This window comes from Cyanistes caeruleus, chromosome 25 (assembly GCF_971803275.1).
Source record: "Cyanistes caeruleus chromosome 25, bCyaCae1.hap1.1, whole genome shotgun sequence".
In the NCBI taxonomy this organism is placed as follows: domain Eukaryota; kingdom Metazoa; phylum Chordata; class Aves; order Passeriformes; family Paridae; genus Cyanistes; species Cyanistes caeruleus.
In genome coordinates, this window is record NC_141725.1 from 1285127 (window position 1) to 1302568 (window position 17442).

The window sequence follows — 17442 nt, forward strand, 5'->3', positions numbered from 1 at the left end:
CTTTAGAGATCATAAAGACTTTGACTGGTTTTAAACCACGCAGGATGAGAAAGCAGTACTTTGAGTTTGGTTTTGTTTGACTACATGAGACTTCTACAAACAGCAAGCACTGAAATGATGCCATACCTGATCAACCTACGAGTGACGCTTAGAAATTAACGGTGATTTTCAATCCACTGGTGGTCATGGAGGTACCGCCTCTTCCAAGTGAGGGGGAGGGAAAGAGACCCTTTTCATGAACTCCACATTTTTAACATTAGTAAGGAGAAACTCAGTAATAATAAAAATAATAATCAGAGAAAACAACCACTGGCCTCTTGAGCTCTGGATTTATCCAATCTACTGTGCTGAGTAGCCAATCTTGAGAAGTGCAGAGCTACGTTAGAGGAACTTGCCAAAGGCACAAAAAGACTCTCCTGCTTCCAAATAGAGATTAAATTACCTCAGGTGACAAATACAGCTCTTGGAAAATAAAAACAAAATGAAAAAAAGCCAAAACACAAGTGCAGCTCCACTCAGGGAGCTCAAGGGGTTGGTGTTTCCTTATGGTGAATTTGGTCCCTTCCTTCTAAAGCTATTTGTAGATGCCTAAATGTAGAAATGTAACAATAAGGTGCTTCATTGACAGAGTTATAAAGGACACATTTCTTCATTATGGAAATAAAAAATACAGGGATCTTCTGACAGAAGCAGCATCCAGACAAACTGCTCTGTACTTATGTGACTGAACCAGGTTACCAGCAGCTCACAAAAGCCGTCTGTTAAAAACCTGCCATAAACTCTAACCTTCTGCAGGGCAGAGCTACCAGAGGAGCTACTGTGAATAAACAGTTTATTTTATCATATGATCTGTATATTGTGTTAGAAAAGTAAACATAGGGACATTCTCCAAGTGGTTTTTTTTAGAGCAGACATGTAATGATAAACTATCCAAAAAGGAACTTGAGTTATTGCTGTTTAAAATGCACTGAAAAAAAAAAATCTCTCCTGAAATATTTGAAGAATTTCTACTTTATTGACCTTACCCAGAACATTAAAGCAACATAAGAATTGTAACAAATGTTGAAGGACCTTAATAACTATTCATTTTCCAAACTCAGCCTTAAAATAATGGATCACCTTTACAGTTAGTTCATCATTTTCTTTTGACTGCTGGATATTCTTTCTATAAATGATACCAGGACTTTTTAAAAACCTTTTTTAAAAAGATTTTAAACTGCTTTGTATAAATAACATTACTACAACACTCAATCCCCCTAAAAAATAGGTGTCCTCTCCATGCAAACACCCTTTGGTCATCTGGACAAGGGCAAATGACCACACATTGACCAACCAGTGTTCACTGCAGTGACAATTTATCCTGCTCCAGTGACTCGTGTCTGGATTTTCAGTGGTTTTCATGCTCACATGATCCAGATGTACAAAAAACATATCCAAGCAAAGGGAAGGAAAAGCTGTGTGGCCACACACACCGCTGTGGCGATGGTGACTTCTCCCCTCACCCTAAGAGCGGGGTCCTCAAGCCTTTCCCAGTCCCAGAGCCAGAACAGATGCAGGGATTGGCACAGGAGGGCTCAGGAGGCAACAGTAACTGCACTGGCCAGTCTCTGACAGGAGAGTGGAGCAGCCCAAGTAAACCAAATTTTATGATAGTGCAGCTTGAAAAATAAAAATAAAACAAATCCAACACTTCAGTGCACAGATACCATCTTACAGGGAATGACTGAGAACTGAAGACACTGCTCTGATTTTGTTCATGTCTGGATTTCTGGTGTTGCCATCCCCTCACCTGAAGGATCTGCATGTGCCTTTGCCAGCTCATTCCAAGCACATACAGCAACATCTGAGATTCCTCTTCCATACTTATGTGGGATTTCCCTATCTGCTAATGGTTAACAGGAGGTTTACAGATGATGAGGCTTATGGCCAGTGTTCTTCTGCATGTCCATTCATGTGGACATCTGAGAAGCAAATGTAATAACTCCCCTCAGCATCTATACATGAAACCCTGTGACAGCAGCATGGATAACTGTGTTTTCAGCAGCAATTACACCTGTTCCTTCAGAAGCTACACTTGGGGATTCCCAAGAGACTCTTAACCTAGTCTAAACGACCCCAAAACACTCCCTTCTCAGCTGTTCCTGTAGCACATCTCCAGTACAGACCAAAAAATCCAGGTCTCCAAAATCTGATCATCACACCCTAATCCCGCAATGAAGACTTTCCAGAACTCTCTACCTCAGTGAGACCACTGTATCTCATGAGCAATATGAGACCTCTGCTTTGAGACAGCCCTTTGGTTCCACAGAGATCCTGTAAGCACTGACTGACAGAAGCATCACCTGGCAGAAACCTCGATTCCATCAAACTGATGGATGAACAGCAGAGCACTCTGAGAATTAGAGGCCAAAACCTCTCTTGAAACAGGTCTGTTCAAGTGAGAGCTTCAAAGCAGGGTGTGAGGAGGAAACCAGTTGCTCCTACCTTTTGGGCAGAAAAACTCCTGGCAAATGTCTTGTTAGAATTTAGTTTCCACCCTCAGAAGCTGCCTTTTGGTCTTTACTAGGAGGATGCACAAGCTGCTGTTTAGGATCAAAAGCATCAAAAATACATACACAATTTTTTCTGGACTTCAGCTATTTACACCAAGGTTTTATTGACTGTTAGAATAGCACAGCTCATACACTACTTCTGGTATCAGCTCTGGCTCTTAGCAGGAGTTTTTCCTCTTTTCCTGACTTGAGCAGCAGTGCTTTGCTCATACCAACTGCCTGAAAATTATTATCAGAGCAACTATCAAAGAAAGATAGAATCAGACCTTTGCTAAAAGAGACTGTTGTAGTGGTACAAAAACATATCCTGCATTTCCTTCTTATTTAGCAAAGAATTAGAGAAATAGGGAAGCAGTGGAAAAAGCAAGGAAGAGTGATGCCAGAAAGCATCCAAGAGAAGGGGTTTTATTCAGAAGTGGCAGCACAGCAATGTGCAGCTGCCATGGCCAGTGTGCTTGGAACCAGTACTGATACAGAGTCGTGTTTAGGGGTCACTCACTGGAGGTCTGAACCCGCAGATAAATATTGTGACAAACAGAAATTCCCATTTAGTTTAGTAGCAAATTTATCTTAAATGGAATAAAGCAAGAGAGAATGACCGGAACTGGGAATGACTACAGCCCACTCCTGTGGAACAGGGCAGTGCAGGGTTCAACAGTGATGGGTAAGAGAAATTGTCTGTACTACACAGCTTTAACTCGGGAGAACCCCCAGAATGCTTCCCAAGCTCTCCCTGTATGCAGAAAAGAAATAATCATTGACTTGATAAATGGATGGTGACGAATTGGTGGAAGGAAAACTCTGACAGCCAAGAACAGCTTTGAGGGGTGGGAGTGGGCTGGCTGCTGTGTCACAGTCACTGTTTTACCAAGCACCGAGTTTCTCAAGAGATGGGGAGGGCCTGGCAGGAGAGGCAAGGTTGGATGTTTTAACAGGAAAAATCCCACCTGCATTCACTGCACATAAGCTCAAACTCAGCGGGAGGCTGCTCACTGGGCCAAGGCCTATGTGTAGGGTTTAGATATGCCCTGGGCAGGTCAAGGAACATCAGATCAGGTCCCCCTACAGAACTTCCCTGGAGCTGGGCAGCAGCTCAGCTGCATGTGGAGGGTGAGGGAGCCATTGGGCTGTGCATATCCCATGGCAAGGGGATGACAAGGAGAGGACAAACGGTGGCAAGCACAAGGCAGGGTCAACTGGGGATGGAGGGAGATGAGCAGGCAGCATGGACTGGCCTCTGGAGTTTGGAAATGAACTCTGGGGCTCGTAGAGATTCAGGCAAAACAAAGACACACTGCATTAAACTGCCATAGACCTCGTTTCCGTACCTGGTCTACCTACATATACACCAGAGCCAAGTCTCTAGTTGTGCACAGCAGCTCACACACCTGTACAGGCAGGGTCAACCATCCCAGTTTCCTACCCAAGCACACCTGAGGGTTACATCAGTCTGTGACACATCATTTCTATGTGACGGATTTATTGTGGTGCTTGTTTCAAAAACTCTTTTTCTTTTACTCATCTGTCAAAGCAGTAAATTAAAATTCTCTTGAAGAAGAGCTACAGTTCCTTAAAACACTCTGAAAGCTGGACACTTTGTGCAATACTTAGCAAAAAAAACAACAGAAAATAAAAAACAAAACAAAATTTGAGCAAAACAAAATCAAATTTAATGTTCTTAAATGCAAAAGTAAAAACAAACAAAAAACACAAAAAAGCAAAAGAAAATTAACAGAAACAGAACAACTCAGAGTTTCAAGGCAGTCTGCAGAAAACCTGGGGGATTAATCTTTAAATCTACAAATCAAAGGGGTTTTTTGGTTAATATCTAACTTGCAAGTTGTAAGTACTTTTCTGCTGAGTGTTCAATAAGTAAAGCTAGTTGTCAAAACAAAATCCTATTAAAATAGAAAAACTAGCACTCATTAGAAGGGATGCGAGAAATACAATGCTCAAATGTTTATAACTGTTTTTTCTTTATAAAATAGAACTGCCAAAGGAATTCCAACTACAATGATCTTGGAAAATGAGTAAGTATCTTGCTGCATTATAATGTACCAGTAAGTAGTGCACCATGCATTAAATATTTGGACAGAAGAGATTCAGTCTGATAAAGTAGCAACATATATTCACACTCGCATTTTTTGAGTTTCATTTTGACTCTGAAATCTTCCCGGAGTTTCTTTGAAACTCTTTGGTCCATTCCTCTCAAAGTGGGCTTTAAAGGTCACATTTCTAAAACCTGTGAATTGGACAGCTTGGCCACTGCTCAGTGTGCAACTTACCTCCTCAATGGTGTTAAAGTTAGGCTGGCATGCTACTACTTACAAGACCTTGACTTTAAAAAGCTTGATCCTCAACTAGACAGAGAGTAATGAATATTAATTGATCAAACAAGTCACTGTCAACTAAAACATTAGTATTTCTCAACTTTTCTTCCATACTACTGAAACTGGGGGGGAACAAAAGGACAGGGGGATGGGTAGGAAGAACAACATAAAACCAAAGAAAATCAATGAATTCAGCCTGATATTTTTCAAAAAATTCCAGTTTTTGCAGACAACATTCAATGAAACAAATGTTAGTCTCATAAGTGAAAGCATGCTTCAATTTTACCACCATCCAGAGGGTCTAGTTAATGCAATCTACTTAAGATTTCAGGGGATTTTTAACATGTTTTAAATGAAATAACTTAAAGGAACTTAAAATTGGTCTAACATTGTGGGATTTCAAACATTTGAACATGTCAGTTGCATCCCAGAATATAAAACCTTTTCACTTCTCATTTAGACTAAGACAAACACTTGTGAAAATTGGCGCAAAATGAGTTTTACACTAACAAAAATGTTTCAACTTCTGTCACTCCATTATCTATTCCATACAAAAAGCACGAGCAAGTTATTTGTGGGACTTGTTGGTTTTGAAGGAAACCTGTAAGATTTTGTCCCCCAGGCGGTAGCCATTAAGACTTGCTATGGCCATTGCAGCTTCTTCATAGTTTGTCATGGTCACAAAACCAAAACCTTTGCACTTGTTGGTGTTGAAATCTCGAATAACTTTCACATTGGTAACCGCACCAAAGGGGCCAAACATCTGCCAGAGGATTCCCTCATCAGCATCTTGACCAAGGTTGTAGATGAAGATACACCAGCCAGAAGATGCGTTTCCTGGAACATTTACACCAGAAAGCCCACTCATGTGATCTACACCCATAGGAGAGAACCTAGCAAATAAAAAGCACAATATTTCATGTAAAAGTTCAATTCAATTAAGCAAAGTAACTTGAATGGGAAGCAACTGAGAATGAATATTTTATACATGGCACATCAAAACCGCCACATAAATGTTTCCCCATTCAAATTGACAATCAAATTGACAGCTGCCAGGAAAAAAAAGGTAAGTATTCCAACTGCTTTATCAACAGGGAACTATCCTTAGAAATAAACAAGGAACAGGCAAGGCAAAATTACATTATCACCTTCCCAGGGTACTTGGATGGATCTCTGAACTCAGCCAGGCTGCTCAGAGTGTCCAGGGCATTGCTGCAGAACTGCTCGAGTTGGGGGCACAGGCAGCACCTTCCCAGAGGCCCCAGACATCTCCCACTTATTTCACAGGAGATTTTTTTTTCACCCCATGCTCCTTTTCTTGCTTCAAAAAGAATATGTTGGGAAACTCTTAAGTCAAAGAGTTTCTTTGGGTTTGCTGGGGCAGGGATGAGTGTGCTGTGTTCTTAGGAGTAGAGATTGTATGTCTTAATTTCTTCTTTTGTAAAACATAACAAAACCTACTCCCTTTCCACCCAAAGGCAGCAGGTACAGGCAAACACTCCCAACATGAGCAGGCTCAGTGCAGTTTCATTATTCCAGTGTGTACTGATTGTTTTATTAATTTTTCCAGGAAAACTTAGATCTGACTTTACTGAACTGGATTTTTAAAATCACCTACACACTCTTCCTGAATCCTGCCTCCTTCACAATACCTCGGCAGGATTCATGCATAACAAAATGCAAAAATCTTCTCCTGTTTACGTCTTGCTTTGTATTAATTTATTTTCCCTATAACCCACATTTCTAATTCCCCTTTATTCTATTTCTGGTGTACACTCCAGAAAATCAAAGCTTCTCAATATTTTAGTACAATGTTAGGGCTGCACAGCTAAGCACTCAAAGGCCAGAAAATGTGAAAGTTAAGGTCAAAAACTCACTTTACCCTTGTACTTATTTATTATTTAAAAATATGAGGTCATGTGATCATAGAAATATAATGATACTATACCAGGGGTTCCCAAATTGAGGTGTACCACTGGTGATTTGCAAACCCCTTAAAAGCGGTACACGAGCTGCTCTCTGCCAAGAGCAGGGCGGTGGCAGATCCTGATTCTCTGCTGACCTGGAGGAAACAGGGAAGGGATGTCTGGGCAGTGAATGCTGCAGTAAGTGCCAAATGCTTCCCCTCTGACTCTTGCACTGCATCAAGGAGCTGCTGCTGCCTTTTCCGAGGAGGGAGGGCTCGAGGAAGTGTACAGGGAGGGAGGGGAGCAGAGGGGTGGCAGTGCACGCACACACGCACACACACTCTGCACTCACACACAAGAACCAGTCAGTGCCCATCTCCCCCAGGCTCTCTGGTGCTCAGAGCTCACTGCCTTGGACACTTGAGCTCCTGGAGTCTCTTGTACCCAGAACAAGTGTCACTCCATCCCTCCCTCACTGCTGCTCTGCAGCCCAGGGGCTCCCGGACCACAGTGGGACACTCCTGAGCTGCACCGACTCACTAACAGCCAGCCCCACGAAAATCCAAGTTTGGAAAGCCTTGTTCTATAGCCAAACTGAAAAAGCAGTTAAAAGTACCACAAGGTGAATGAAACATACCAATCCATGTGATCTGATGATGAGGTGACACATCTGCTATTTCTTTTGGCTTTGTACAAAAACATTCCTGCGCTTGCATGCTTGATACACTTACTTGTTCTGACAGACACCTTCAGTTCTGTAGCTTCTTTCCAAGTGAGTAATGGTCTGGCAGGATGGATTTATCTTAATATCTGTCAAGTTTTCATTTCAACAGATCACCAGTCCCAAGTCCCTGCTTAAACCACTGAGCTCAGAATTGCCTGACGTTGGTTCCAGCAGTCATTATAGCTCTGCCCCTGCCTGCTTCAAAGGCTCTGCCCATGAGCCCAGGTAACACCACATCAAAGACTGCAATCAGTTGAAGAAGAGCAACTGGTGTTAAATGCAAGAAAACAACAAATCTAAATGCTTGTTACAGACAAAATAATTTAAAATAGCAAGTACCCCTGCTCTTTGGATATACTTATCTTCAAACAGATTGTCCTCTCTTCCTGCTTTGACTCACAAAAATGTTACAGGTTTATTAAAAACTCAAACCAAACAAAACAGGGTAAAACAAAAAAACCCCTAAAATACTAGAAAAAAACCCCAACAACAAACCCTGTAGGAAATACTATTCAGCCCCTCTGATGCATCTCTGTTCCCACTCTGCACAAGAGGGACCCCAGATCTCTGTCAGTTCAGGGTAACAGCCTGCATGAGCAGGACCTGGAGCAGCTGACACAGCTCTCTGTCCTACCAGGACAGATTTTTGTGGCCACGCCAATTTAAGATGACCTTTAGGAAGTTATACTTATTAAGGATATTTAAAAGAACATCCTACTAGGGCAAACACTAAGGCAAACAGAGATACAGGATGTTTCAGAGGAAGTGGTTTTAAAATTCCTTTAATATTGTAATTTGAACAATCTCAGCACACTTACAACTGGTGTCCTCAATTCTGTTATAATTATTTTTATACTCTCTCCTCCAAACTGCTTTTTCAACCCTCCTGAAGAGTCTGTAGCCAGTGTTATTTGTGGATGGTTCTTTCAAGCTAACCTAATACTTCCAACATCTGGGGGCATTAAGTATCAACAACAGTGTATTTTCAATCATGACTCTTCTTCACTTTATAAGCTTCTCACTTCTATTAATGACCTTTTGCTCCCTCTGCTATTAGACAGACAGACTGCTTCGTTTTTACAGATCTTGGGATGAGTTTAACCCATGGGAGGATGCAATCTCAGAAATGACACTCCTAAATGAAAGCAATTTATCCTTAGGTCTATAGAAGTCCTATAAATACTTTTCATAGAATCACAGAAACTCCTGAGCTGGAAGGGACCAGCAGGGATCAAGTCCAGCCCCAGGCCCTACCCAGACCCCCCAACAAGCCCACCCTGAGCATCCCTGAGAGCGCTGTCCAAACGCTCCTGGAGCTCTGGCAGCCTTGGGGCCGGGCCCATTCCCTGGGGAGCTTGGGCAGTGCCAGCAGACTCGGGGGGAAGAACTGAGATCCAACCTAAACCTCCCCTAACAAAGCTTTGTGCTGGTTTTTGTGCTGAACTCTTTTCCCTGCATTCTAAGGACAATTACATACTGTACTGTTACACAGGTGGGATGCCAATAAGCAGGAACACTAGTTTTAATACCTGCTTGTGTTGTCATTGCCCTTGAGCTTGGCAGCTTTTTATTTTTTAATAATTCCACAAAGAGCAGGAGCTCAAGTACACTGATGATGTCTTTCCGACAAGCAACTTTTTCTGCTGTCTCAGTTACAGACAGAAATTATCTGCTGTGGTCAACACAAATCTTGTTGAGAACTCAGTGACACAAACTCTAAGCCTGAAATAAATCAGGGTGTTGGATCAAACAACCACATAAGGAAGAACAGAAGCAATTGGGGTTTCACTCCTGTATTCCTCCAGAACTGGTGAAATAGTACTCTGGATGAAATGGTTTCTAGTCAATACATACAGCTTGCATCCAAATTACAAATTGGTCAAAAAACTAAAAATTTAAACAATTTCACTGGAGTGAAACCAAGCAGATGTACAGGAGCTGTCTGAGCAACCATATCACTGACAGGGTTAAACAGCCTTCTTGCACTTCCCCTTGGATCAAAGAACTGTCAGAAATGGCTCCCCTTCAGGCCTTCAGGGCAGAACTCAGGGGCTGATATCGGTAGTTATGCCCATTACAGGAACTGGGAACTGGCTCCAACCCTGAAGAAGTCAGAAAGCTAAATCAGCTGAACTGGCAATAACTGAGATTTGAAAGAATGTTGTTCTATTATAAAGCTCTAGTGAGCTGCAAAAGCACGGGACTTCCAGGGGCCCTAGGCAGTCTCCTCATGCTTCAGGAACTGAACCCCTCCATTTCATTACAGTTCAGCACCTGGAGATCTGCTATTCTCTTTAAGGAAAGAAATCTTACACTGTAAAGAAACCCCTGCCCCAGATGTTTTATCTGTCCTCCAGACACAATCCCATCCTGTGGCATCATTCCCTCTGGATGGAAGAAGACCCTCTGGGCCTTTGAATTAGCCCAGGAATCCAGTGGAACACAGCACTAAGACTGATGTGAGCCACAAACACCACAGGAACTCTAAAGGATTAAAAGAACATTATACAAAGGGTTGGAGAAATATATGTAGGAAATTAATAATTACAAATTAGATACTAAAGATTTAATCCTGGATTTACAGGGATTATGATGAAACAAGATGAAATGCAATCAAAATATCAGGATAAGTATTCAACCTCTGTGGCAGAGATCACAACTTTAATTTATACAGACTGCAGACTCTGTGGAATCTGATTATCCAGTCATCATGTCTTGTTCACTACCAAAACAAAAAAACTCAGCCCAAACTCAGGTTCCTGAGCTTATCTATAGCATGAGTAATCACAACTCCTTCACTTCAGCATCTTTCAAGGAAGACAAACTCAAAAGAAAAACTTGCAGCTAACTCTAAAGATGGAAGGAAAAATACAGAGAGACAGACGAGATGATGTTGGAGGTCTTCTCCAACTTTAATCATTCCATGACTCCATGGTGCATGCAGGCATACATGTACAGACGTGTCTGCATGAGTGATTGAGGGAAGGAAGCTTTGTAGAAAGTGTTAGAGTTCTCACAAGTCTGTGACCAGGCAGAGATGAAGAGCTTGTGTCTGCAAGTCAACTGATGGCTCTACAGCATCTTCCTGAAAGCACAGCCTGACCCACAACTGCTCTATTCCTACCTTTGCCAGGCTGTGGGACCTCAAAATCTTCAGCTTTCCCCACCAGCAGGTCTGTCACTGGGAGCAGCAGCCAGCCAAAGTATGCTGACAAACGAGCACTGGGCACAGACATCCAGCAGGACAAGCTCCCACGGCAGCAGGAATGGAACAGAGACAGAACATTTTTCTTCATCTCAATCCTCACTGTGACATCTCAAGCCTACAGAAACACTGGGTGTGGCTGCCCCATCCCTGGAAGGCCAGGTTGCACAGGGCTTGGAGCACCCTGGGATAGTGGAAGGTGTCCCTTCCCATGGCAGGAGTGGGAAGAGATGAGCTTTAAGGTCCCTTCCAACCCAAACCAGTCTGTGATTCTATGAAACGCACACAATTGACATTAATGCTGCTCTAAATGGTGCAATAATAGAATAATGAACAAACTGGTTATTAGAATTTAGTTTCACCAGCAATTCTTGACATAAATACATTAATAATTTTTATTGTTCCTGAGTGATTATTACAGGACTGAATTAAAGGTATTTGGTCTCTTCATCATGGATGGGAATATTATTTGCACTGCTTATTCTGATGCATTTTGATCATGGCATAAATTTTAGGGGGAAGGACAATGATGAAAATGTCCAATTAAGAATGTTAAGAACGAAAAATATTTTATAAGGATCAGGACACAGTGAAGCCCTGGCTGAAACAAAGGGCAGATGTGTCAATTTTTAAAATAATTCACCTAAACACAAGCAATGCAGAATTTCATTCCTCAGCATGGCTCAGAAAGTGTGTTGTGGAGATGTGGGTGACTGCTTCAGGGAAGCCAAGAGCTGCCTGAGCTAAACTTCCCTAGACTATAGCTGAAGAGAACTGGAGAACGACTGAGGCTGGCAGGGACCTCTGGAAATCCTCTAACAAACTCCCCTGCTTGAAGTGGGGCACCTGCTCCAGCAAGTTGCTTAGGCTCATCCTGTCACCGAAACTCACCAAAACCACTCCAATAAAACTCCTTAACACCAATGTAGTGTTCAGAAGGGCTTTATTCATTACAGGCCTGGTTGCACAGGGGATAACTCCACCTTGCGTGCACATGATCTTCTACAAGTGTGCTGCTTATACACAGTCATCACATGTTTTGCTCATTACCATAAAACTCTCCCTAATTTCCCAGGTTCAGTCCTTGTTTTGGCTGTGGCTGCATTCCTAAGCCAGATGTCTTCCCCTTATCTTCCAACCATCCTTACTGAGAAAGCAGATCCTGCATACCCCATTTCCTGCTGAAACTACACTGGCACAGTAGAAATTAGATTAATCCTTTTGGTATCAATTCCAGCCAGGTTTCAGCATCTCGAAAGACAGAAAATTCACTGTCTCCTTGGGCAAACTGTTCAACCACTCTCAGAATAAAACCACAGCTGACTACAAAAGTACGAATTTTCTCTGGAGACCCATTACACAGAGCTGTGCTCAAAATGCTGAGCACTGCAGACAGGAGACAGCAACACTGGAAAAGCAGCACAACTAAAAGGTGGCTGAGATTTTAGTTCAATTCTACTGAGCTCATTGGATCCTTCACAGGAGAAAAATACCACAAACAAAAAAAAGGAGTAAACTCTCAACAGGGAACCACTACCCTCAGAAACATCTATCATCTCAAAGCCTGTCGCTTCTTTGCAAGACACTGCATTTTCCAGAGTCCCCTCCAACCATCAGCTTCCTCCATGAATACCCAAGACATTTCCAATTCAAACAATTCATATTTAAAGCAACCAAAGAATTTTCTATGGCAAAGCAAACGTCTTCCATAGCCCTGGAAGCAGACAGGATGCTGCAACTACTCAATAATCTCATCAGTAAATTCGAGAGGCCTCAAGAGAAAGCAGAACCCTGCACAGGTTGCAATGCAGGCAGGAATCCCACAGAACCTTCTTGCCAGAGATAAGGTTTTCCTCTCTTGATGTAACACTTCCCTGCTGGAACCAACCATTCAGAGCTTTAATTAAGTTGCCAAATTCTATCTGTGCTCAGATATATAGACCACAGAATGGGGATCTGTTGAGACAGGCACCTACCAACAGCCACCTGGAACCTGCTGCTGCTGGCCCCTCACTGCAACCCAGTAGTGGAAACAGACACCAGAGTGCAGGTACCTTTACGTACTAACTTCAATATAAATTTTACAAGTGAGATTTTTCTTTAATCATATTTTAATGCAACAGTTTCTTTACATAACACTGAGGACACATAGTGCACTACGTATTCATTCACACACGCTGCAATGAAGGTATCACTGCCGAGCTGCTGGGGCACAGCTCCCCAGACAGACACAGGAACAGGAGCACAGCCTTAAATGCATTTATTCTTCCTAACCTACCTGAATCTCTGCGCCTGGTGATGCACTGGCCCTCCAAACCGTCTAGCTGGTGAATGACACAGCTGCGACAACAGTGCCACATTTTTGTTCTGGTTAGGGTTGGCTGCAAACTTCACTGTAATGGGCTCGGAGGAACCTGGGGGTTTGTGACCATTGAAATTTGTAATTGCCTCTTCTGCTTCTGACCTTTTGTCAAACCGGATAAATGCGACCCCTCTGGACAAACCTTGTAACCAAACCAATAAAAAAAAAAAACAAAAATAAAAAAAATTGAAGTTCAGGATAAACTCAAAATAACTTTGAAAACAAAACCCAAAAAAGTTCAGTATTTCTTTTGGTCACAGCTTTCAAGTTCTCTATATTTATATTTCTTCAGCAGCTAGAGAATAAAGCACAAAATTAAGAAACCAAAGACAAATTAGCATACTCATTTCAGCTATAACAACCACAGTGACTAAACACTTAAAATAATATGTGGTAGAATTCCATGATACTCAACACCAACTTACATTTACATTCACAAAAAACTCCTCAACATTTTAAATTAAGTAAAAAAAAATTAATTCCAGTTAAAAACAAACCCAAACCTCTCAGTTTTGATTATGTTATCACTAAAAACCATCTGCCAACACAGAATTGATAGATTTTTGCAAATGTTTTCATTTTTCCATGCTAGAAACACGCTCAGGTTCAGAGATGAGGGAACAAATGTCTGACTGCAATAAAGGACTCTCACCTTTTTTAATGGAGAGATCACAATTTCACCTGCACCACATACATTATTTCCAGCTGGCATGTAGATTATTTTTATTCACTAAAATCAATGAAGAATTACCTCTTGGTAGCTGTACTGAACCAGTATCACAGCTGTTAAAAATCTGCATATTTTTTTCCTAGTCCCAGCCCCTGGATACTGTGATCCATCTGACTGAGGTATGTTATGCCTTGGAGAGCTCTCCTCCCCTTGCTTCTCATTTCTGACTTGACCTCAGGCTGAAAATATGGTTTATCACAGTGAAGCTAAAAGGGCACATTTTGTTTAATTGCCATTCCAAAGCAAGTATCGTGGCCAGACTAAATGTAGGACTTCATTAGCTCTGTTTCAGAAAGGGTCTTATCAGACACTTTCATGTTTTCTTTACATCCACCCAGGACCATCTTCAAAGCCGGATAGAGAAGTTAAGCTTTTCATAAATCACAAGGTTGTGGAGGATCATTTTCTCTGTTCCACAGAACAAAATGTCAAAACCTGGGCCTGAAACAAGCAAGGTGTGTTTGCATTTTGGTAAATAACAACAAATGGGCTCACCAGAGTGGAGCTGACAGCACATAATGCTCAGGTACCACTGAGATCAGCCTCGCGTGCCAGCAGGAAGGGTATGTCCCACCCTAGGAAGGCCCAACTCAGCAAGGTCTATACTAGAGCTCAGCTTACTGTGACTCCATTTTTCGTGATGCTCATCCTAGTGCTTTTCAAAGCATTCATTCAAAACATAAATATTGTAGAAAGTGTATTTTTAAACAGAATAATTTTTGAAAGCTGGAGTACCACCTCTGTGAGAAGGTACAGCTAAGTACAAATTAAAACATGTCTTTAGTGGGAGTAGATGAAGATATGAAAGGTAGGCTTAAAGCCAAGGCACAGCTACATTCCTGGTGGGATGGGAAGCCCAAGCTCTGCAGGCATACTGTGAGATGTAACAGAACCCTCTCTTCAGTCAATGCATTATTAGGCTATTGGAAAGCGAATGGTGTGTTCTGAGCTGAATTATACAGCATCAGGCCTCAGCACACCCATGAAAACTGTATTATTCTTGTGGAGGTTTTATTTATATGACTTCTGTCACCTCATTTTACAGCTCTGTCAAATCCAGATGCTCTCCAGACCCCATGGACTGCCAGAGAGGGATGACTAGTTTGGACACTTACATTACTAAGTTCACTGTGCTCCACAAGTCTTTTTCTTGCTTCTCATTACAGCTGCATCCTAGATAATCAGCTCTAGAGACAGGACTATATAGGTATCAGATCTGGGCAAAACAGTAATTTTCTTCCAGAAAGGCAGGATGGGATTTTCCTTACCAACCATGAAGTGTCTTCCATGTCAGTCCCCAGATCTCACCAAGTCACCTCAGGTTTCTCTGATGCACAGTTTTGTTTGCAGCATGATCTGACCAAAGCCCTGCAAGTGGTGCCTGCACCAGGAGCTGGCTCTGATGGGGGCACAGCCCTGCAGACTTCAGCCTGCACTCAGACTGAGCTCACCAGGAGCTGCTGGTGGCCCACTCTGAACTAGAGCAGGAGAGCTGCTTCTAGACTGATGTGTATGAATGTACATCCCAGTTATAAATGTTAAATGTGGAATTGCTGGAATTAGATTGTCTTCTATTCCAGTACAGCAGATGCATAATCAATGAAAAAGTGTATTTGTAAAAGCTCTCTCCACATTAAAACATGACATATGGACTACCAGTAAAACCACAGAACACCTGGGTGACAGGTTAAGCCAGTTAGTTATGTTGTCTTAAATTAAAGAATTAATTAAGAAATTAAAACTCTGAAAACACACTGTAACACAGAGTCAGAATTACCATCATGAAGAAACCTTAACTTTGGTCTCCTCTGAGCCAAGTGCCTAACTAGATAACTTCTCCCCTTTCTCTTTTTTTTCTTTTTTAGTACACAAAATACCTTTAGAACTTTCAGGGCAGTACTAAGTGCATGAAATTCATTCCTTTGCTTAGTGGTAACCACAGAGGCCTGTAAGACATCTCAAATGGTTTAAAATACAAGAAAATTGAGTGAGTTCCAGGCTGGTACAAAAGACAAAATACATTTTTGTTTTGCTTTAAATATATAACTATGGCTTGGAATTGACCTGTGGGTAAGAGCTGCATGTGTGTAAATTCAAAGTAAGGTCAGCACTCCAGGTTACACATGTGGCCCAGAAACACAGTGCATTGCAGTGCCAGCAAGTGTCAGTGCAAGAAAGTAGATTTGGCAAATTAGTAGCTGACAAAAATGACAATAATCTTATTTTAATATGGTCTGAGGTTTGGGCTGTAAGCTCACAAAAAGACAGCGCGAGTCATTCTGCGTTTAAAAAAAATCACTGAACATGGATATCCCATTAAAATTGTATCACTGGTTGGCACCAGATGCCATGACTAGTTGCTGGAAGTCTAATTTACTTAAGTTTAGGTACTGCCAGTCTCAGAAAAACACCAAACACATGCCATACACTCCAGTTTTCCACAGCCAAGGCCCCAGAACTCACCTGTGGTTTGATCCACAAGCACACGTGAGTTGATGATGCGCCCAAAACGGGAAAACATATCTTCTACATCCTTCTGTGTCATTGACCGGGGGAGGCCACTGATATATAAATTAGCATCCTTGATAACTTCAGAACTTGGGCGGGCATAGGAAACCTTTAAAAGAAATAAAAATACATGTTTGGGGTATTAACAGGGAAAATCAATTTATTGTCATGAGCCAACTTAATTAACTCCCCCATTACCAACACATGCATTTTTATTGGAGTTCAAAAAAATGGAACCAGGAGACAATAAGGGAAAATCAACCAAACACCAGGAAAAAGGGAATGTCCCTACATAACTCCATTCATTTTGGGTTTATCCAAGAAATAACAACTATATAAGCATTGCTGTAAGGAGACGGCAGAAGACCAATACCAACACTCCTGGCAAACACTTTTGCCACGTCAAGATTCTCAAGTTCTGACTCAGCCACTGGACCTGCCACAGTTCACATCAGGAACTTGTCCTGCCAGCATATTTTCCAAAGCTTCATAAAAAGAGTGCATGAGTAGAGTGCAGTTTTCTGTCACAGTTTCTGATACTGGAGAAAGCTGCACAGATCATCCAGGCAGGAGTGAATCATACACACAGAACACGGGCTGTTGTTTTGGATAAGGAAAGAAGTGCATGTGTATTAACAAGATTTACAATAAATATTATGAAGTATCCAAGATGTGCATGAGTTAAAAAGTCTGGCAACCATCTATAATGGTCCCTCTCTTGCTGTACAAATGGTGGGAATATAAAGAAAGGGAATCTTCAAATTCTAAGCTGTTTCAAAACACTTCACTGCTCTCCTCCCAGATTCATGCTTGCTGCAGCACACAGACTTTACCATCAGACTGAAGTTTATTACAATGCTGTTTTCACAGAAGACTGAAGAGCTCCTACCTTGATAGTTTTTGACTGAAGTCTGAGGCCATTCAGTGTGTTTATTGCTCTTTCAGCATCTTTTGCAGTTACGTAGTTCACGAAGCCGTAGCCTAAGCTGTGTCCTAAACAGAAGAACATTTTTTAAAATTAATCCTAACAAAAGAACGCTATCATTACTAAAATGAAAGGAAATGCAAACAAGAAGTGAATTCAACATACACAATCCACACAGCAAATATTTCAGAAAGCCAAT

The 17442-nt window shown here is 41.7% G+C and overlaps 1 protein-coding gene across 9 annotated transcripts in view; it reads right to left on the bottom strand.

Moving 5' to 3' along the window:
- Positions 1–17442, bottom strand: part of ELAVL1 (ELAV like RNA binding protein 1) — a 52482-nt gene that overhangs the window by 4728 nt on the left and 30312 nt on the right. For 4 of the 9 annotated variants that reach the window (XM_086862868.1, XM_086862871.1, XM_086862869.1 and 1 more), the window contains exons 3-6: positions 17208–17311; positions 16274–16427; positions 12997–13222; positions 4200–5775 (exon numbers count right to left, since the gene is read on the bottom strand). In XM_086862868.1, coding sequence (XP_086718994.1) covers positions 5451–5775; positions 12997–13222; positions 16274–16427; positions 17208–17311 — 809 coding nt within the window. In that variant the 3' untranslated portion in view covers positions 4200–5450. Of the gene's footprint in view, positions 1–4199; positions 5776–6830; positions 6945–12996; positions 13223–16273; positions 16428–17207; positions 17312–17442 lie in introns of those variants that run through there. The other 5 variants (XM_086862867.1, XM_086862872.1, XM_023943127.2 and 2 more) reach the window with 2 other exon arrangements.